This window comes from Delphinapterus leucas, chromosome 7 (assembly GCF_059928025.1).
Source record: "Delphinapterus leucas isolate spDelLeu-1000000601 "Yukka" chromosome 7, BTC_Dleu_Yukka2, whole genome shotgun sequence".
Taxonomy (NCBI): domain Eukaryota; kingdom Metazoa; phylum Chordata; class Mammalia; order Artiodactyla; family Monodontidae; genus Delphinapterus; species Delphinapterus leucas.
The window spans coordinates 52,519,505-52,540,412 of record NC_143135.1 but is presented as its reverse complement, the minus strand read 5'-3'; the positions used below and the strand labels follow the sequence as shown (position 1 = coordinate 52,540,412).

Below are 20,908 nucleotides of genomic sequence, written 5' to 3'. Positions count from 1 at the left end.
CAGACATATTGGGGGGGGGGCGGGCCTTGGGAGGTGGGTGGGGCTACCTGGTTATTTGCATTTATGCTAATTAACCCCCTGAGGAGCAGCTGGTCTAACCCGTCTGCTGAGAGCTGCCTCTGCTCGCCTCTTCAGCAACCTGCTTGCCTGCATGTGACTTGAAGGACCCTCGGTGCCTGTTCCTCTTCCTCCTGCCTTGGTGGGGTCTGTCTTCCTCCCTCGTCCTTGCACGTCCGTCAGTCCGTTCGTCCATCCACAGCACCTGCTCGGCTGTCACAGGGCTGGTTTGTGGCCCTGGGCTGGGGCTCTCTTGCCTGGCCTTCACCCAACCAGTGGAATCAGGCCGTAGGGAGGGGAAGTTTCTGGGGATCTTGTTGCTTCTGACTCCCGAGGACCAATGTGGATTCCCCTGCGGTCGAAGGCTGTCGTGTCACCAGACAGTGGCCAGAGGGGGAGGACCTGGGCGAACATCAGGAAATACCTCCAGGGCCAAGCAGATTTCTCGCTCCAGCTCCAAATCTACACTTCCTTTGTCCCCCAGGAGATATTTGGCATATGGGGTTTTAAGTCACGCCATGAGGACACCCCATGCGGCTGGCTGAATTCTGTGGGGCTGGGGCCTTGGGTGGGCCTATGTGGACATGTCTTATAGTAGAAGGGAACTTACTGTTCTTAGAAGCAGCCCTTAGCCCTGAAACCCCCTCAGGCACCCTCTTTTCCCACCCACATTTTCTCTGCCCCCCTATTTAGATTGGCCTACCCCCCTCCCTGCCCCCCACAGACCCTGTCTTATCCAAGATCCCTCAGGGTAGAGTGTGAGCTGACACTTCCCTGGAGAAAAGGGGTTTTCTCTTCCAAGCCAGGCCCACTGCTTCCTGTGCAGGAAACAGGAGTGCTTTCTTCGGGTGGTTGAATGGGGTTCCTTGGGCCTGTTCTTGGGGGATTCAGAATAGAATATGCTGTGAAACTACTGGTGGCCTGGCCTCTTTGTGGGAATAACTTCCTCCTCTGGCCCTAACCCAGCCACACTGACCCCCCCTCCCAATTTTATGTGTCCCTTGACCCCAACTCCTCAAGAACCAGGTCAATTTCCAGCCCTTAGGCAAACTCATGCCTCCCTCTGGTATTTCCACAACTGGCTGGTCCCACTGTCATTGATGGGCATCCAGATGTGCCAGCCTGGCAGGCCTTTCTATCCGAGGCCAGCCTCTGGGTCCCACCTGGCTGTGCAGGCTCTCCAGCCCCTGGATAAGCCTACTCTCCCTGCCCTGCAAACACACCCGTTTTCCTTGTCTTTCCCACCAGCGACGACGACATTGTGTTTGAGGACTTTGCTCGCCAGAGACTGAAAGGCATGAAGGATGACAAAGAGGAAGAGGAGGACGGTACCGGCTCTCCACAGCCCAACGACAGATAGACTGGGGCTGGCCCTCCCTCCGGGCAGCTCCAGGTCCACTCTCATGCACTAGGATGCTTGTTTGTCTTCTTCCTGCCCTGGTTCCCCCTCCCCTTTGTTCTTCCAGCTTCTACCGGGGGCCCCAGTGGTCTTTCAGGTCACGGTGGTGAACCTCTGGCCTCAGGATTGGCCCCGTCACGATGCCGACAGGGCCACGTGCACCACCTTCACCACTCTCACTGCAGTCACCTCTCCATCCCCCCCTCTTTTCCTGTTGACCCCCAGAAAGGCCAACATGGCTCTGGTCTTGGAATTTGACTTGGGATGGGGAGTAGAAAGGGGAAGATGGGGCGCGAGGGCTTGGAGGGGCGGGGATGGGGGCTCAAGACACGTGAGAGGATGTCCACCGTCCCAGGTGATTAACACAGTTCTGGCAGCTAAAACATGACCGAATCGAAGGCCAACCTCTGGCTGGGAGGGGCAGACCGGTGGATAGATTCTCCATGCAGTTCTTTTCGCAGTTTGGACCCACCAAACACCTCTCCCCTTCCTCTCCCATCCCCCCCCCATGTCCCTCTGTGACTGACAGTGACATTGGTGAAGGTTTGTGGACCCCAGGAATGGAGCAAAGTAGCTGGACTGACTTTCTTACCAGCAGTTACCTAGTCTAAGGCAAGTTGTGTGAAGTAGCCCAAGTCTATTTCAGTATCGTCAGGATGTAATATCCTAACTGCCTTGTATCTTATGTGTGTGTGTCCTATCTACAAATATGCACAGAGAAAGAGAGAGAGAAGGGAGGGGTCTTCAGAAAGCACCAAGGTCCCGAGGAGGTTTCCTGAAGGGTGACTCTGAGAGATGGGGGCCGGGTGGGAGGATGAGAGTCTGCCCAGCTCCCTTCCTTTGTAGACCTAAGAGTGATCAGTGACCCCGAAGTGATTACTGGTGCGGGAAGTGAGGGCCACCGGTGTCCTCCTGCCCTTGCAGTTCTCCAGGGCCGGGCTGGGCTGCCCCTGCAGGCTAGGAGAGAGCACCTGAGGTCACTGTGCCCACAGTCAAAGAGGGTCCTTCCCCAGAAGGTGGCAGGGTCCATCAGGATGCCCTCACCTAAAAGGAAGGGGGGGGACTCCTTTGTTTCCTTGGGGAGTTGATGACCGCCCCAGTAGTTCCCAGTGTCATGGGTACCCAGTACCCATTGGCTAGTGTTGGTGTGATTGGGACATGGGGCATTTCCAGGGCAACAGGGCAGGCAGACAATGAGGCAGAAAGTGTTAAAAGGTATCTGTTTTTGTCTGACCTTTACTGCTCACTTACTGTGTGACCTTGGGCAAGTTCCTTTCCATCTCTGGGCCTCAGTTCTTCACCTAGAAAACCAAGGGGTTTGACCAGATGATCACAAAGGGCCCTCCCAGCTCTGTCTCCAAGAATTCGTGAACATTAGAGCTTCTGGTCTGGTGGGTGGAGCCAGAGCCACTGACTCTGATCTGTCTGCTACCAGCGAGGATTCACTGGACCCCAGAGGTGGCAGGGCCATGGAGAGCACCTAGCATCACCACCCCACACCCACTCCAGGCCTGAGAAAGGCCCTTCTTGGGCTCCTGAGTGGTTGTGTGATGTCAAGCTGTGGCCATAGCTAGCATGAGCTGCTTGGCCCTAGGGCCCGAGTGTTACAGAAGGACAGAGCTTGTATGAGGTGGGTGGGGGAAGAGCTTGTGATAAGCCCTCCAGTACTTCACACCCCCTTTGGATGTCCTGAAGTTTACCTTATACCCAAGCAAATATATTGATTCACAGGGCAAGGGGATCTCTTGCTCCTTTCTATCCCTGTCCCATACTTGTGAAAAGGGAGATGGCAAAATTTTATTGTACAAGTTGCATCTCAACGCTTTTCAGTTCAGCCCCTCCTGGGGTGGACCGAGCAACCATGTTCCATGGTGAAATTACCCAGTTCACGTGCCTGGCACTGTACCCCAGCCCTTCCCTTCTGAATCTCATGAAGACTCAACCCTAGGGACCCCTACTCCAGGTCAGAACCAAGTCAGCTTGGGGCAGTCACACACCCATGGCCAGTTCTGCGGTCCCAGCTGCACCCAGCCCCTCCCAAAACCTGCTGGGCAGTCTGTACCTCATTTGGGCAGCTGGAGAGTTAATGAGTTGTTGGAACAATGCATGGCAAGCATATGCTCTTCAGGGTTGTCCTCTGGAACATTTGGGGCTGGTATAAGACCCTTTAGGATTTGGGGTGATCACTTGCCTACAAATAGACCTCTTCCCCCATCCCTAACCCGGTCACACAAAAGCTTTTTCAGGCTGGTTTCTTGACCTCCTTCCGCCTCAAAATCACACTCACCATATTGGGTTTATCCCAGTGTTGAACTGAAATTTCTCCAGCTGCAAGAAGCATCATGGGCCCATTTAGCCTTTTATTTACTCTTTGGGCCCAGGGTTGCAGAAGGGCAGTGGTCAAGTTCATTTGAATTTGGCTTAACCATCCTTGGTTGACAACTTCTCCACTTGGCGCTGAGCAGTGGAGACACAGAGTTGGGTCAGTCCCAGCCCCTGTCCTCAGGAAGCTCATGGTCAAGGGAAAGTTTTATGGGAAGTAGCGAGGGGGCCATTGCATTCAGGGTTCCATGATCGCTGCTAGTCTGTATGGTGCCTTGATGTGAATTAGAAATGGTGTCCCTTCCAAGCGGATTCCACCCACATTGGAATGCACAGCTTCTTGAGTGGTCACAGGCTGGAGTTTAGCCCCACTTGCCCCTGGGCTGGGCGCCCTCCTGCACAGACATGCACTGCAGCCCAGTGGGATGCTCAGGCTTCTTCCTGAGAGAAAGAACATACAGATCATCTTGCCAAGTTTCTGGTTGGTTCCAGACCCCGCTTCTCCTGCAGTCCCTAAGCATGACTGAGTTCTTCTCTGCAGGGCCCCTCTCCATCTGGAGTCAGCCTGTCCAGGGGAACCCTTGGAGTGAAACTGGGGGTGGGGGAGCCCCGCTGGGCTCCAGGCACCAGCCCACAGTACTGGCTCTCTCTGTCCACACATTTGGAGCCTGTGCTGACCATGCCTCTCCACACTGAGACTTTGCAGTGGGCCATGCGGGTGGCATGTAGATAGCAGTCTGGGCAGGAAGGGAGAGCATGGCTCGGGGTGAAAGTCTGCAGGCAGACGGCCAGCTGGACTTCCTCAGCCTTCCAGCCTAGAGAAGAGTTCAGTCGCCGTGAAGATAAGGACAGAGTTCTTCGGCTGGACCCCACGGGCCTTCTCAGTCTCAGAGCCCAGACAAACTGAGGGTGGGCTCACTTGGGGTCTTGGTTCATCTGGGGGAGTTGCTGACAAGCTGGTCCCATGTGGTGCCGTGAAGAGCACCCTGGCCTGCGAGTCCACGATGCCTGTCCATGTTGGCTGTTACCACCCAGCTGAGGAGCTCGAGCAACTCATTCAACCTCTTGGGATTGGTTTCCCTAACTGTAAAATGAGACAGCCATCCCTTTCCCGCCCAACTCGAGGAACTTGTGAGGCCCAGAGGAGATGCAAGTCAGCTCTGTAAGTTGCACATGGCTGCCCAGGCTGTGGCCCTGCCGCTGCGGGGGGGCGGGGGGGGGTAGCCCAGGGTCACACAGGAAGTTTGCCACTGGCTGAGCCCTCCCAGCCATCTTCATCTCTTGCTCTCGTGTCACTTAGGCAGAGGTCAGCCAGGATGAGACGAGGCCAGTTTGGCTTTGGTGACCCAGCCAAGAGGGAAATTCAGATACTATTCAGGAATGCTGTGTCTCCGGGCAGTGGTCCCAGCAACCAAGACAGAGAGACTGGACATGGATTGTGTCAGTGATTGGGGGGGGTGGGGGGCGGGGGCACACCTTGGTGTCAGAGGCCAGGAAGCGTTGGATCTGATCCCAGGTTAGGGAGAGCCTCGTCCCTCAGGCCCAGGGGTGCTAACCCCCCCCACTACCCCACTAGAGAACCCCAAGGGTGAAGTGGAATAGAAATTGCTTGCCCCTTCCCTTCAAAGTGTAAGACCCCCTCCAGGATCAACCAGAGCTGCCAGTTGTCGCTTCTTGGTGACACTTGGGAGGGATTTGCGTACGGGGAAAACCCAGGCCTCTTACGCTGGGATCTGAGCCCCAGCTGATGCATCCCCGGTTGTTTCAGCAGCCCACAGAGGCAGCTTCCCTCCTGCCAGTGACTGGGGGCTGGACATCCTCCACCCATCCCAGAGGAAGGCATTAGGCCCCAGTCCTGGACTCTCATAGGGTCTTGTGGACGTAGGCCTATACCTGTTCTGGTTTTTAAAGTCAGCAAGGACCAAAACAGACTCCCCCGACTCTCGTCCATAAGCCTGCCTTGGGCCTGGCATTTTGCTTTCCTGGCCCAGGCAGCTCCCTCACTTTTGTTCTCCTTCCAGGACTGGAATGGCCTACCCATGGGGCAGGATCCCCACCTCTACCACAGGTACCCCGCCTCTACCTGCAGGCTCACTGCACAGTGGCTTCAAAGAGAGGTCCGTTGAAGGGGGAGCATCCTCCCCCCATCACTCTCTCCCAACTCTTCACCCTGAAAGGGAAGTCAAAGCACAGATTCCCCAGGAGCCATGACCCGTAGACTCTGACACACTGGTTTTCAAACCAGGTGCTGTGGAACCCCTGGTGTGCCACAGAGCTTTGTCAGGGGCTGCTAAGGTGGGAGAATGGGGGTGGAGGCCAAGGATAGGTCTCCAGCCCTCCCCGCCATTCCCACTTCCACCAGAACAACTCTGCTTTTATCTGTCTTGCCTATTGAGGTTTCACCTTTAAACTTTCTTTTGAAGAAAAACTTCTTCAAACCACCATTCTGAGGTTTGATCTTAGACCAGCAAGCCCAGCTTCTATTCTTGCATTTCCTGTTGGAATGACTCTAGCATTCCAATACAAAGTATCGTCCTATTGGAACTTGGGTCACAGACCCAGGCCCAAGCATTTGCTTATTCACACGCATACACACACGCGTGCGCGTGCGTGCACACACACACACACTTGATGGTTTTGTAGCCCACCCCCACTGAAGCTCCGGCCTGGGTTTCATTTGGGCGGGGGCCTGGTGCTGTGAGGATGGGTCTTGGCCCTGAAATTGGCCCAGGCATTGTGGGGGACCATGGAGGAAGCAGAGAGGCCCAGCCCCACCCCAGGACTTGTGTCTGTGCCCCAGTGTGACACCCCACTCCCCCGGCCCAGGCCAATGAGATGGCAGATGGACAGCGTGGTGGGAAGAGAAACTAGAGTTAGGTTCCTCTTTATATACAGCCAGCTTTAGTAAAAGAAATGCCAAGGGAGGACTTTATGACAAAAGTCCCTCCTATGAAGGCAGGATTCCTCCAGAGACCCTTTAAGCAGCAAATTTCCCTCGAGCAATTCTAATCGGATTACATTCCCACATCTGCGGTCAACTAAATGTGTGGGCAACAGGCGGGTGTCTGAAGAGAGGCTGGTTCCCTACCTCCAGTCCCCCAAATTCTCTTCCTGCTGGTCTGCCCCTCTGCCCAGGTCCCTCACTGGGGCTGACTAAGAGGTGGGCACTTCGGGGAGACCTGGACCAGCCCTTGGCACAGCATCCTGCCCAGCCCCCACCCAGGGCATCCAGGTGGAAATGTGAGACTTGGGGCACAGCAAGCCACGTGGCATGGGAGAAAGAGTGCCCAATGCTATTCTGTGTTCAGTGCGAGTGTGCCCTTGGGAACCTGACCTCAGTTTCCCCTTGTGTAAGATGGAGATAGTGCCCGGCTCTGCCCAACTCAAAGGGATTACTGCAAGGGTCATGGGAGAGGTGGGTATGAAGGGGGGCTCACAAATTCGGGGTGTCGTCACGGCCTGCCCTGGAGATCCAGGAGCACTCGGGGGATGATGGTTGGATGGACCGTCTTCCTGGGACATCTCTGCTCAGTGTTGGGGTCTAGCCGCAGATGCCAGGGGAGGGGGCTGCGTATTCCTTTCCAGTGGGAGCCGGCACTTAACCTGGTACTGTGTGTGGATCCTGGGTGTGAAGAGTGACAGGTGGTGGAGACTGGTCTCCAGGTCTGTGGCCCTTCTGTTAAGTGATTCTTTTGTGACACCCTTATTCCTGGGCCACCTGCCAGGTTTATCTGTTGTACCTGTGGCATTCCTTATTATGTCAGATAAGTTATTACAGTTTATTCAACTCTAACAGGACAGTTCTAACAGTTCTAATGAAAAAAAGAACCATAAATAGGAGACCATTAAAGGTCTTTTATGACAGATGCTGGCTGTGCTTTTATTTCTGTCTCATAAGCCCATGGCAGGACATAGACCAGCAGAAGCTGTCCCTGCTGCCCTGGACTAGCTGGGTCAGGTGGTGGCCCCAACTCCAACCTGGCTGCTCACCCCCTTCTCCTCCCCTCACTGCCATTTACCAGCCTTTGGGCCTGGGGAAGTTGCCAAACCTCTGATCCCTCTCAGACACCACTGGATCCCATGACCCCTGGTTTGCTCCTGGGGTGAAGCCATCCCATCTTCTCCCCAGTGACCACTTCAGCTGGAGTCCTGTCCCAGTCCCAGCTCTGGTTCTTACCCAGTTCTCATCTCCTGCTCTGCTAGGTCTCCCTGAAGTCACTTCAGTCTTCCATGACTTACCCACTGCCTGTTCCAAAAGAACACATGGGAGGAGTGGGGATATAGGTGAGGAAGATTCAGAGTCCTAAATGACAGTGTATCATATTAACACGAAAGGAAGATACTGCTGAATGTAAGATGGCTTTCCTAGAAAATTGGTCATATGTGTGAAACCATTTTGTTTTTTACATTCTTGTAGAATAATGTGCAACTTAGATCAGTGCATTGCCCTCCTGGTCGGCCAGAGGGTGGTCTCTTTCCTCTGATGCTCCCAGCCAGAGAAGGGTAATGGGCAGACACTGACATCTGAATCAGGAGACATGAGCTAGATCTTTGATTCTGCCCTCCCACGTGGACTGTATCAGTCCAAGTCCAGATAAACAGAGCCTATGCCAGAATATCAGTAGCAGGAATTTAATCAAAGAAGCTGGTTATGAAAATGTTGCAAGGGCAAATGGGATGTAAGGCAACCCAGGTACAATAGGAAATCACTACCATCTGTAGGGTGGAAGGACAAGGGAGAAGAGGTGGTGTTACGGCGCTAAGGACCAGGGAAGCCCAATAAGGCTGTTGAGGGAGAGAGTAGCTGAAGAATCCAGACCATAGAAGAAAAGCCTCTGTTCCTGGGATGCTGCCCAAAGCAAGAGGGTGGGGGAAATACTCTGATTTCTCCTTTCCTTCTGCCCTCCTAATGGCAGACTCGAATTAAAAGTTAATTTTCAAGGAATCTTGGGGAACGTAGTTTGCAATGGTCAATGCCCTGCAATACAGAGCAGGAGAAGGTCAGGGGATTAGATCTGAGACCAAGTAGGCAAGTCACCAGCTCTTCCTTAATCTTCTCATCCAAAAAACAGAAATAATCCTATTGGCCTGGATACCACAATTTAGAAGGAGTGCCCTGACACCTAAACAAGGCTCTAAACATGGAAGAGGTCTTTGCGGTTACCTCTTAGCTTTGAGCTTTTCTCCTGTCACTGTCTTCATGGTGTTCTGAGACTTCATTTGTCTTAGCTTTTAAAAATTTCAGCAAATCAAAATAAATTGTGTAGGAGTTTCCAATTCTGGCCAAAACAGAGTAAGTCCACTACAGCCTATCTCTCCTACTGATTACATAAAAACCCTGGACAAAAATACAAAACACAGCTACCTAATGACTCTGAAAATTAAACAAAAGCAGGCAAATGGTCCTGGGAGTAAAAATTTGGAGAAGTAACCTGCATGGGGTAGATTTCCCTTTTATTTCTCCTTTCTCTTGTGGATTTGTGCTGCAATTAGAACCACCCACCACCCAACAGACAAATTGGGTCTGAAACTAAATCAGTTGATAACCTCTTGAAACAACGACAACAACAACTACAAAATCAACGTTCTATCAAGGATTATAACAGGGGGCTTCCCTGGTAGCGCAGTGGTTGAGAGTCCGCCTGCCGATGCAGGGGACACGGGTTTGTGCCCTGGTCTGGGAGGATCCCACATGCCGTGGAGCGGCTGGGCCCGTGAGCCATGGCCGCTGAGCCTGCGCGTCCGGAGCCTATGCTCCACAACGGGAGAGGCCACAACAGTGAGAGGCCCGCGTACCGCAAAAAAAAAAAAAAAAAAAGGATTATAACAGGACCTAGAGTCTACACAACATAACATTCACAGTGTCCAGGATACAATCTAAAATAACTCAACATACAAAAACCAGAAGAAGAGGATGATCAATGAGGATGCATGATCAGTATACAAAAATCAATTATACTTCTGTAGAGTAACATCAAACAACTGGATCTTGAAATTTAAAAGACAATGCCAAATAAAAAGATATTACCACCTACAATAGCACCAAAATGGAAATATACTTAGGTATAAATAGGAAAATATGTGCATAATCTCTATGTACATCTCTAAAGCACAAAATACTGATCAAAGAAGACCTAAACAAATTGAGACATGTACTATGTTCATGGATTGGAAGATTCAATGTTGAATATGGATTCAATATGGATTAGAAGATGTCAATTCTCTACAAACTATAGATTCAGTGCAGTCCAAATCAAGATCTCTGCAGAATTTTTTCTTTTCTTTTGTATGTGTAGACAAGCTGATCCTAAACATTATATGGAAAGGTAAAGGAACTAGAATAGCCAAGCAATTTTTTAAAGGAAGAACAACATTGGAGTTGCCTACTAACTGATCTCAAGACTTACTATGAAGCTACAGTAATGAAGACAGTGTGGTAGTGGTGAAAGAATAGACATCTATATCAATGGAATGAACGCCAGAATCCAGAAGTAGACCTGTATGTATCAACTGATTTTCCAAAAAGGTGCAAAGGCTATCCAATTGTTCTTCCCAATAAATAGTGCTGGCAAGGGTGTGGAGGAACTGGAACGCACACATGGCTGGTGGGCATACCAAATGGTACAGACACTTTGGAAAACAGTTTGGCAGAGTTTCTTATAAGTTTAAAGATACTTACTATAAGACTTAGAAGTTCCACTCCCAAAATAAATGAAAAGTTATGTCCTCACAAAAACCTGTATGTGAACGTTAATAATGGATGCATTCATAACTCAAAAACTGGAAACAACCCAAATGCTCTTCAGCTAGTGTGAATGGATAAACTCTTGTACAGCCATACAATGGAATACTACTCAGCAATAAAAATGAACAAACTAGTGGTACAACAACGAGGATGAATCTCAAATGCATCATGCTAAGTGAAAGAAGCTAGACTTAAAAGGATAAATATGTATGCATCTATTTATAGGACATTCTGGAAAAGGCAAAACTATGGGGATAGAAAACAGACCACTAGTTGCCAGTGGCTGGAGTTGAGGAAGGGTTGGCTACAGAGGGGCAGCAGGAGGTATTTGGGGGGGTGATGGAACTGTTCCATATCTTGATTGTCAAAATAAACTATGCCAAAAAAGAGTGGGTTTTTACTCTTTGCAAATATGTATCTCAATAAAAAGCAAAAAAAAAAAAAAGAAACTAAACAATCTGTAGCTCACAAACCGCAAACTATTTACTGGGCACGTACCATTTGCTGGGGCTTATGCTGGACCTTGAAGACACAAAGATTAATAAGACAATCCCTTCCTTCAAGGGGTTCACGAATTCACAGGAATGTAAGGCATGACGAAAAAGATTTCGACTTGATGTTGAGGGATATTGGAGATGGGGGCTGACACACACTCATGGCGTGCCATGGGAGCACTAAAGAGGGGCGGGTGGGATAGGAAATAAGGCAAGCTTCCTAGAAAGGGAATTGCTTCAACTGAGTTTTGAAGGATGAGAAGCAGTTAAGCAGGTGAGGAGAGGCTATGGGCATTCCAGATAGAAGGGGTGGCCCATGGGAAGCCCCAGGTGGTGAGACAACCTGGGACCTTCAAGGAATTGTAAGGACTTTGGTTTGGCTAGAATGAAGGGAACCAGAAGAGCTAACAGGAGATGGGAGCAGACCATAGTCATGGGGAGGAAGGTTAAAGATAATCAGTTCAAAGAGCTTTTTATCCAGAAGACGGTGGGACAGGTTTTAAGCAGGGCAGTGAGATGGATCAGCTCCATGCACTTTTAGGATCACTCTGGCTGCATTGCAGAGGATGGACTGGAGGGGAAGGCTGGAGGCAAAGGGATCAAGAAGGAAGCTGGGACAGGGATCCGGCTGAGAGATGTAGAGGTTGGGGCCAGGTGGGGAAGCAGAAGAAGGACTGATTGGAGAGGTATTTAGGGGTAGAATGGTCATAATTGGCCTCCCACTCAATATTTGAATATTCAGTCTCAGAACCTTTGCACTTGCTGTTTCTTCTGCCTGGATTGATCTTTCCTAGGCGGTTTGCAGAGATGCTTCCTTCCCATTGTTCAGGGTAAGCCACCTTCTCAGAGGAGCCTGCCTGACTACCCCATTCAAAGGAAAACCTTTCCCATCACTCTTACAACACTCTGTTTATTTCCCTCATAAGAGGTATCTTACTTGTTTATTTACTTGTTCTTGGTGCAAGCACATGGGCTCTGAGTTCTAACCCCAACTTGACTCCTTTATTAGCAATGAGCAAATTATTCATCTTTGTCTTAGTTTTTTCATTTGTAAAGTAGGAATAATAACACCTACTTCATAGAATTGTCATCTAAAATGGGTTAATATATGTAAAGTGCCTAGAACAACTGCCAGCTTCTTCCTAGCATAGTGCTTGGCGCATAGTAGGCACTTTATAAAATATTTGCTGAATGGATTTGACTAAATGAAAGAAGGAACATTCCCATGTTCACCAGCAGATGGCGCATGTACGGAAAAAAGTTAAAACTGCTCCCACTCTCACAAATTGGCCAATAGATGTCACTATAGCTCCCTGGGTCAAGGAACCAAGGCTGAGACAGGCTGTCAGTGGCAGATGTTGCCCAGATAGGACGCTGGACAAGAATCCCAAATGGAGGGCCAGAAAGCTATAATTGTATTAAAGAGTCAAAGTCTAAAAGCTAAAGCTAAATTATGTTTTACATGATTACATATTCTAAAGCTGCATTTTCTTTCTGTTCTCTCACTTTATTGAATAGTAACAAGGAGCTGACCATGCAGGCATCTTCTATAACTGCAGCCTCAGCTCAACAAGGTGAGAGGTTGTGGGACTTAAAGGGAGTGGGCATCAGACATACAGCAGAGGGAGGCCAGAGCGAGCCCTGCGTGATACCTCTTCCTCTGCGCTTTGGTCTTCTGTGGGGCGTGGCGCTCAGAAATCTCTGTGCGCCAGGGTCAGGCACCCAAAAGGGAACTGGGCCCAGCCCCTGCAGGGAGTGTCTGGTCTGGTGCAGACAATGGGCCAGAAAACAAATCAGTCCAAATGAAGGTCTGGGGGGGTGTCCAGAGACAGGAGGAAGAGGGTGAGGTCAGGAAAGCAGAGGGAACCATTGAGCTGTCCTGCTGCTCTCTGTTGGGGGTAAGGCATCCCAGGCAGAGGGTACTGTGTGAGCAAGGTATGGGGCCTGGAATAGCTAGCTGGGCTCTGTTACTAAAATCTGAGTAGTCTGGTGTGGCTAGAGAATAGCATTCAGGAAGTTGTTTAGCATGGCTGGAGGACGGGGGCAAGGACAGGGAGTGTATTAGTTATCTAGAGCTGGCAGACTAGCTAGTCTAGCAGTCTGGCACGTTTTCTTTTCCCCTCCAAGTCTTGTCAAAAGTCATTGTAGCCCAGGGCCCAACAGCCTGGTACAGTCCTAGTTTATTCTTGTCCCAGTGTAATTATTAATAGAGGTCCCTTTCACTCTCCAAAGTTTCCTAGTTTGGATGGTCACCTTAGTTTGGGGGCCCCCATGCCTCCATTATCACAGTGACCCCATCTTTACTGAGCACAGGAGCCGGGTATGGTCCATCTCAGCAGATGCTCGGCAGAGAGGAGAGGCTCAGGAAGGATGAGTTTCATGCAGGGGGACCTCAGAGCCTGCGGGTCCAGAACAAGCCCCTTTCTCCTCTCGGAGAGGCGTAGAGATGCCCCTTCCCTTGAGAAGGAGCCCCCATCAGAGTGTCTGCCTGCAAGAGGCTGGAGCAGGTTTCTGAGGCCTCCTGGAAGCTGCTGATGGAGGCTGAAGAGAGCTCTCCACCCTTTCCTTGCTGGCTTTTTGCTCATCTCCAGGTCACCACAGGTCTGGCCACAGGAGGCAATGACCACAGGGGTGGAGATACAGAGTTTGGAGGTGGGGCAGCACTGCCAGATACTCAGGCCCAGAGCAGGGCAGGGATGGCCCCAGGGGGCACCCTGAGCTCTGGATCTGCTCTGCTCCTGACACCCTGTGTGACCTGGATGGGCTCCTGCACTCGCTGGGCCGCAACTTCCCCACTAGTACACTGAAGGGTTAGTTGAGGGGGTCTCCATGGGACTGGCCATCCCCGGGCAAATCGCTGTGAGGCAGGGCTGAGGGAAGAGGGTGGAGGTGGAGAGGGAGGGCTGGGGGGCAAAGGCGGGGACTCTGAAGGCAGCCAAGTTCATTACCACAGGAATATTAACTGCCCTTGTAACTTCTCCCAGTCCGTGAAAGGCCATGCCGGTAAATTAGGGCCATGAGTCTGCCAGGCAGAGACTTAATGAAGAAGGAGATGGACTTCAGTGAGAGCAGGGAGTGCCTCTGGAGGTCACAAGTCCAGCCCTGGCCTGACAGAAGGAACCTGGAGCCAGGGAGGGGCAGGGGGTGTCCACAGTCGGGGTCGGACTGAACCAGAAAGGCACGAGCCAGCTCTGTTGTGTTCACTGCTGGATCCCCAGCACCCAGCACACAGTAGGGCCTAACCAATGCTTCTGACTGACTGGGGTCCAGGCGACGTGGCAAGTCATGCTGAGCTCAGACTGAAACCCAGTCCTCTGGACTCCAGCTGGGCCCTCACTTATTCCCACCCCAGACCTGAGGGGCCTGGGTAGGAAAGGGGTCGCAGAAGTAAAAGGCTTCTCAAGGAGATGGTGATCGTGGCTTCCCTTTGTGTTTGAGAGGAAATTTCAGTTTTTACAGGGTCACAGAAGCCCAGGAAGTCTGACGTGTTTCTCGGTGCAGAGCTGCCTTGATGTGTATCACATTTCTGACAGTCACGCACGTTTTCTCTCCTTCTCTACCTGCTCTCTATCCCGCCTGCTCTTTAAGGGCACATCCTGGATGGAGCTTTCCCCCCTGGCACTTGGCCCCTGCAGTCACTTGCCCACCTCAAACTTCCAGCAGCATTCACAGCATCTCATTAGAGGGGGAGGTTAACCATTCGGTGAGTCCCTGGCACTGCTGAAAGAGGGTCTGCAGTGAGTGGGTGACATCAGGGTGTCAGGGGAGGGCCAGCCAGACCCCTCCATCTCACCTTTTCCTGCAAGACCTCTTTGTGGCCCCTTCCCTTAACCCCCTGCCCCTCTGGCTTCCCATGGGCACGGCTTAGCGGACTCCTCTCTCTGTCTCCTGTGCCCAGCATAAGGCCTGGCACAAAAAGGATGGGCAGAGGGAAGGAACAAGTAAGAGCACCACGCAGTTCTCCTGGCCCACATAGCACACCTCCCCACTTCCCTGACTTCTCTGAGGGCGGAAGTCCCTCTAGTTCCTCCCAGTGGAGAATGAAGGGAACGCAGAACCATCTTACCCACACACATCGTCCTAGCTACCCCCAGCCATTAATGGTCTTCTTGAATTATCAGACTAACAGATCTTCCTGCATCTAGGCCTTTGTACAAGCTGATACTTCTGATCTTTCTCTGTTCTGCAACTCCTACTCATCCCTCAAAACACTGCTCAAATGTGACTTTAAGAAATTTCCCTAGGCTGGGTACAGGGGCCCTTACTCTGAGTTCTCATGGTTTCCTGGGACTTCTTTTCTCTAGAACTTGATTGAATAGAATTTCTCCTCTGGGTCATTAGCTTTTCTAGGACTGACAAAGTTGTATTTAGTAGAGACTAAGAAAATGGTTGGATTTGCAGAGGAGGCTGGGGCCCTGGGGCCCTGCTGATAGTTCCATAAAGCCAAAGGCCACTGACAGGCTACAAGAAGGGAAACTGCTCAGAGACATTTAATGGGAGTCAGTGAATGGCACTAAGGTTAAATGTCAATTGGCATACGTTAGGTACTCAATTAGTTGATTTTTGACCACTATTGGTTTGATATTTAGCTTAGCATCAGCTCTCATCTAAAACCCTCAAAGATTTTTGCTGACAGTACCACAGCTAGCAGCATGTTTTATTTGCCAGGACTTAATGTAGTCTTAGGCTACATTACATTACGTCTTTGGAATTGGGCGGCGGGGGCAGGGGGTGGGGTGGGGTGGTGGGCAGGGTGACCTGTTAGAGACACAGTTCTCTAACCTGTGTTAGAGAGAACATCACCATTTTCCCCTACGGGACTGGCAAAGCACCCTTTGAAGGTCACTGATGGATGGGAATGCTTCAAGAGAATTTAACCCCTTCTCACGAGGAATGACTGGGAGAAGGGGTGAGGAGGCTCGTGCACTGCCAACCGCTCTGTGAAGAGCTGTCCTGGGGTGAGGTGTGCTCCTGGCCTCAGCGCAAAGTTGGGACTGTCAGGGAGTCCCAGGCAGATTTCTCCCGCATCGGCACCGAAGGGATGCTCCCAGGAGGGGAGGGAGTAAGCACCTCGAGAGAGGGTGCTCCTCGCTGATACAGTTTAGGAGCCTTCCCACGTTACCTCTGAGGTCCCTTTCAATGTTTAGAAGACACAAATTCTAGAATTAGGGCTTCACCGGTGGCGCAGTGGTTGAGAGTCCGCCTGCCGATGCAGGGGACACGGGTTCGTGCCCCAGTCCGGGAAGATCCCACATGCTGCGGAGCGGCTGGGCCCGTGAGCCATGGCCGCCGAGCCTGCACGTCCAGAGCCTGTGCTCCGCAACGGGAGGGGCCACAACAGTGAGAGGCCCGCGTACCAAAAAAAAATAAAAAATTCTAAAATTACATAACCCTAAGATTCTAAAATGCCAGAATTCTAGGCTTCTGCCATGTGGTTCTAGGGCTCTGAGACCCTGAATGTAAAATAATCCAGCCTGGGGACCTTGAGGTAGGAGACAGCCTCTTATCCTGGCCCTACTGGCCCAGAACCCACCTGTCTTCTTGTTCCACATATCTCAAGGGGCTATTTTATCCACGTCCCCCACTGCTAGGCTACCTCTCTTCTCAGCCTCTCACATATCCAAGGTGCAGGTCTTAACCCTCTAGCCAGGAGAGCATGGCGTGACACAGGACATAAGGGAGTACCAGGTAGTTCAACAGAGGGGACGATGTCAAAGCAGCAAATAATGATTCCTCCTCTTTTCTGTCTGAATTAACTGCCTCTGATTGTCTACAGCTGGATTTGTTCCCTGATAGCCTCATCTGATGCTAGTGTCTGTCAGTCCAACTACAGCTCCCCCATGACCCTCCACCCCACCGCAGTGATGAGGAACCGAAGGGTAAGAGGATGTAGAGGAAGTGCAGGACCCTACCCTGGCTGCGGATAACACTGTCTCAGCATAAAAAGCGAACTGGTTTGGAGAGCAATGCCATCCCAATGGGAAGTCCCTCCATGTGTCTAGCCTCAAGCTTACTATGTACAGTCAGAGCCCTTTTCTTCTCCCACAGTCCGGGAGAAGACATCAAGAGTCCCTGCTTCACCTCAGGAAGGTCTAAACTGCTCTAAGTGTCCCCTCCCACCCCCTTTAATGACCCAAGGTCAGCAGGAATGACATGGCACCGTTTACAAGAGCAGAGTATCTGAGATTATTGCAGACTTTATAGAAAACTGCCCAAGGGAGATCCAGATTTCCAGGGTGGGGTGGGAAGGCAGGCCTCCGGCAATATGTTGAAGGAGGGTGACTTCCTGTGTGCAGAAGCAGCACAGGCCAGCCATTCTGCCTGACCCAGGGGGTGGGAGTCAGGGAGAGGCGGCCCCCTCCCACTCACCAGTTGTGCTTTGGGATCATGAAGAAGGCAGGGCGCTGAGGCTCTGACCCTGGACCGGAGGGCTTTTCCCTTCCTCTCCCAGAAGGCATACGGGGGGACAGCGGTGGGGAGGTGGCAGAGAGGACTCTCCAAGGGAGAAGAGTCACATGGGTGGGAAACAGAATGTGGCCAGCAGCTCCCAGCCCTTCAGAGCCCCTCCCCCACCCCTCTCTGTGGCACAATGGTCAGGTGACCCTGGTTGTGAGGCCAGACCATCTACTTTGCACCCCCAGGACTCTCTCCTCCAGGATCTCCCATGGGGATCTGCTAGTATGGCTGCGGGGTGCTTCGCATCTGCGCCTGTTTTGCAGGGCTAGAGAGCTCATCCTTAAGAGGAAAGGGGGCTGGGCATATCCCAGGGATGGATTCCTCACTGGACCCTGAGCCAGTGAGTGGCAGTGTGGGTACTGAGTGCAAGCGACGGATGTAGGAGGAACTGAGAGCCTAAGACTTGGGCAGGGGGAAGAAACTCAGATCGGGGTGAAGAGCTGAGAGTTTGAGATTGGGGACAAGGACTGAGTATTAGGGTATCAGAGCCAAAAGTGGGAAAGGCTGAGGATCAGCTCCACGCTAAGGCTATAAAGGGGTGTGCCTGTCCCTCGGATGGGGGAGATAGAGAAGAGCTGAACCCCAAGCCTGGGCCAAGGAAGGGAGGGGCCTGAGCAAGAGCTGGGGTGGTGGGTGGTATGAAATACATCCTCAGATTGGGGGAGGGTGCCCAACCCTCAGACTCCCCGGATGTAGGTTCTATGCAGGATGGAGAGTTAAGAGCTCCCAAACGAGAAGAAAGGCTCAAAGTCCACAGAAACCTCCTGGTGGGGTTGCTCTGCTTCTGAGACCAGAATGGGATGTGAGGGCCCCCGAGCCCTGGAAGGGAGCTGAGGGCTGCAAGCTGGAGTGTAGTCTAGGGGATGTTTCCTGCTGAGAGGTCTGGGTTCAAAGCACAGGGCGGTGGAAGCAGTCCCAGGGCCTTCGGATTGAAGGACAGGGTCTCTGGGTGAGTGCTGAAAGGGGGAGGGGCTTCTGGTGGTTCAGGAGGGCTGTCAGAGCTTGGGATGGGTGGATGGGGTTTCTGGAATCAGAAGAGAGTGTCTCTGGGTCTTTGATGGTGACAGCTCTCAGAGGCTGGGGAGGGGGGTACAGCTTGGGGCCTCCAGGTAGGGGAGATGCCATAATCCAAAGGTCTCAGATCGGTCAGGCGTAGGTCTCAAAGCCCCAAGCTCGCGGGAGTCTCATACCCACGGCCTCGGGACAGGTCATCAGCTGGCAGGGGTAGCCCCCAAGTCCCAACAAGCGAAGCTCAGAGGCCCGAACCGGGGGAAGTGGCCCCAGAACCGGCGGGGGCGGCCGAGGCGGGCGCGCGGCGCGGGTCTGCGTCCTGCTCGTAGCGGTAGTGGTAGCCCTCCATCTGGTCCCGGCAGGCCTCGCGCAAGTTGCGCATCCAGCGCTGGATGCCACGGCGGTTTAGGTAGAGCACCATTAGGAAGATGAGGCCGATGAGCGCCAGAACCAGTCCGAAGAAGACGTAGGACGCTTCCAGCTCCGGGCCGTCAAGTTCCACTTCTTCCCCGCGACCGTCGGCGTCGCCTTCGGCGCAGCGCAGCCCCGCCTCGTCCAGGTCCAGGAAAGGCCGGTCGTACAGCGCCCGCGGGGAGGCGCAGCGCAGGCGCCGCGCGTCGGGTACGCGCTCCGTGGCGTTGCGCATCCAGGCCAGCAGGGGGCGCGCAGCGCAGCCGCAACGCAGGGGGTTGTCGGCGAGCAGCAGGCGCGGCGCGGGGAGGCCGCCATCGCGCTCCAGCGCGCGCAGCTCGTCGGGGCCCAGGCCGGCCAGCGCGTTGAGGCGCGCGTCCAGCTGCTCCAGGCGCGGCCGGCGCAGCGCGGCGGACGGCAGGTGGCTAAGCGCGTTGCCCGACAGGCCCAGGAGGCGCAGCTCGTCGAGCGGGGCGAGCGCGGCGTCCAGCGCGGCCAGAAGCGCGGGGCCGCCCCGCGCCAGCGCGTGGTTGAGCTGCAGGGAGCGCAGCGCGGGCAGCCCGCGGAAAGCGTCGCCGCCCAGGGCGCGCAGCGGGTTGTGGCTCAGGTCGAGCGCCGCCAGGCTGGGCAGCCCGTCGAAGGCGCCGTCTTCCACCATCTCGATGTTGTTGTGCGTGAGGCGCAGAGCGGTCAGGAGCGGCAGGCGCACGCCGCCCGCCGCCTCCGCCTCCGCCTCCTCCCCGTCCGCGTCCCCGCCGGCGAAGGCGGCCGCGCGCAGCACAGTCAGGTTGGCGCCCACGATGGTGAGATTGCGCGCGTCGGGTGGCACGTCCCGCGGCGGCTGCCGGAGCTCGGCGCCTGACGCGCAGCGCAACATCAGCTTAGGGCCGCCGAAGCAGTAGCACTGGAAGGGACAGGGTGCGGCGGGTCGGCTCAGCGCCGCCGCCAGGAGCAGCAGCCCCGGCAGCAGCGGGCCCCTGTGCTCCGGCTGTCCCGCGCGCGGGGCCATCACGGCTGCCCCCGCATCCAGCGCCCGGGCCGCCGCGCTCACCAGTGAGTTCGGAGCCCCGTGGGGGCGGGGAGGGGGGCGGGTGGGGCAAGTCTTCGATCGGGAGCGCCCGGCAGTTGTGGTCGGTCCTTCCGCTGGCTCTATAGTCCGAGGAGCCTTCACTTTCCTGGCTGGGGCGAGAGGGGTCAGGCGGGGAGCGGAGCCCCCCGCCCCCGGTGCCCTCTTCGCCCTGCGCACCGGCCTCCGACTTCTGCGGCCGTTCTGGGCTCGGAGCCGAGTGGGCAGGGTTTGCCTCCCCCCTCCCCGCCTCCCGGCCTCCTCCTCCGCCCCCGGCGGTGTCTCCGCGCCCTCCTTGCGGAGAGGCGGGGTGGGAGGCTCCCGAGAACCAGGGCTTTCGGCTGCTGCTCTTTCTCTTACCCCCTCTGGGCTCCCGGACTGCTGAGAAGTTTGGCTCTCCGAGGTTCTGACTTATTTCCCCCTCATCTCCCCCCTAGCCCCCGCGCTTAGGCTGGTACCTTCCCCCTCCCTCTCTGGGATGTGTGGGGTGGGGTGGGGTGGGGCCGGGCTAGGGAGAGCAGGCAGGTGGGTCAGCATCACCGGCCGGCCGAGAATTTGGGGGAAGGACTTTAGGGCTCCTCCTACCAGCGCAGGCAAGGATGAGGGGTGGGCTGGGAAAGTTCCTCATTTTTCAGCCTCTCCCTTATCCTTGAGATCAAGGAGAGGGCTGTGCTAGGAGTGAGGGAAATCCCCAGCCTCAGCCCCCTCCTCTGCCACCCCAGTTACATCAGGCCTGGCTCGGTCAACAACCCTGCGAGTCCCAGGAGACCAACGTCTTCTCCACCCCACCCCATCCACCCCGAGGAAGCCAGCGACATCCCCTCCTCCTTCCACCCCTCCTCCCCCCAAGTCACTGGCTGCTCTGCCGGGAGTTCTTCCATCTGATTTCCTCCACCAGGCTGGACTCTTCCCCCAAGCACTCTCCTAGGCCCGGGGACCCAGTGGGT

At 53.9% G+C, this 20,908-nt stretch overlaps 2 protein-coding genes across 6 annotated transcripts in view; one reads left to right on the top strand and one right to left on the bottom strand.

Moving 5' to 3' along the window:
- ARRB1 (arrestin beta 1) overlaps positions 1-12,503 on the top strand; it is an 83,829-nt gene extending 71,326 nt beyond the window's left edge. For all 5 annotated transcript variants that reach the window (XM_089915317.1, XM_089915318.1, XM_022593837.3 and 2 more), the window contains one exon: positions 1,306-12,503. In XM_089915317.1, the coding sequence (XP_089771443.1) occupies positions 1,306-1,349 (44 nt within the window). In that variant the 3' untranslated portion in view covers positions 1,350-12,503. The remainder of the gene's footprint in view (positions 1-1,305) is intronic.
- A 3,460-nt stretch (positions 12,504-15,963) lies between these two features.
- TPBGL (trophoblast glycoprotein like) lies at positions 15,964-20,364 on the bottom strand. Its single transcript, XM_022593833.3, has one exon. It carries the CDS (start codon positions 19,902-19,904, stop codon positions 18,726-18,728), a length of 1,179 nt encoding a protein of 392 aa, XP_022449541.1. The 5' UTR covers positions 19,905-20,364; the 3' UTR covers positions 15,964-18,725.
- Positions 20,365-20,908: the final 544 nt, after the last annotated feature.

Bases quoted from the DNA above. Each gene is read 5' to 3' on its own strand.
- TPBGL (XM_022593833.3), bottom strand. From the start codon at position 19,904: ATGGCCCCGCGCGCGGGACAGCCGGAGCACAGGGGCCCGCTGCTGCCG.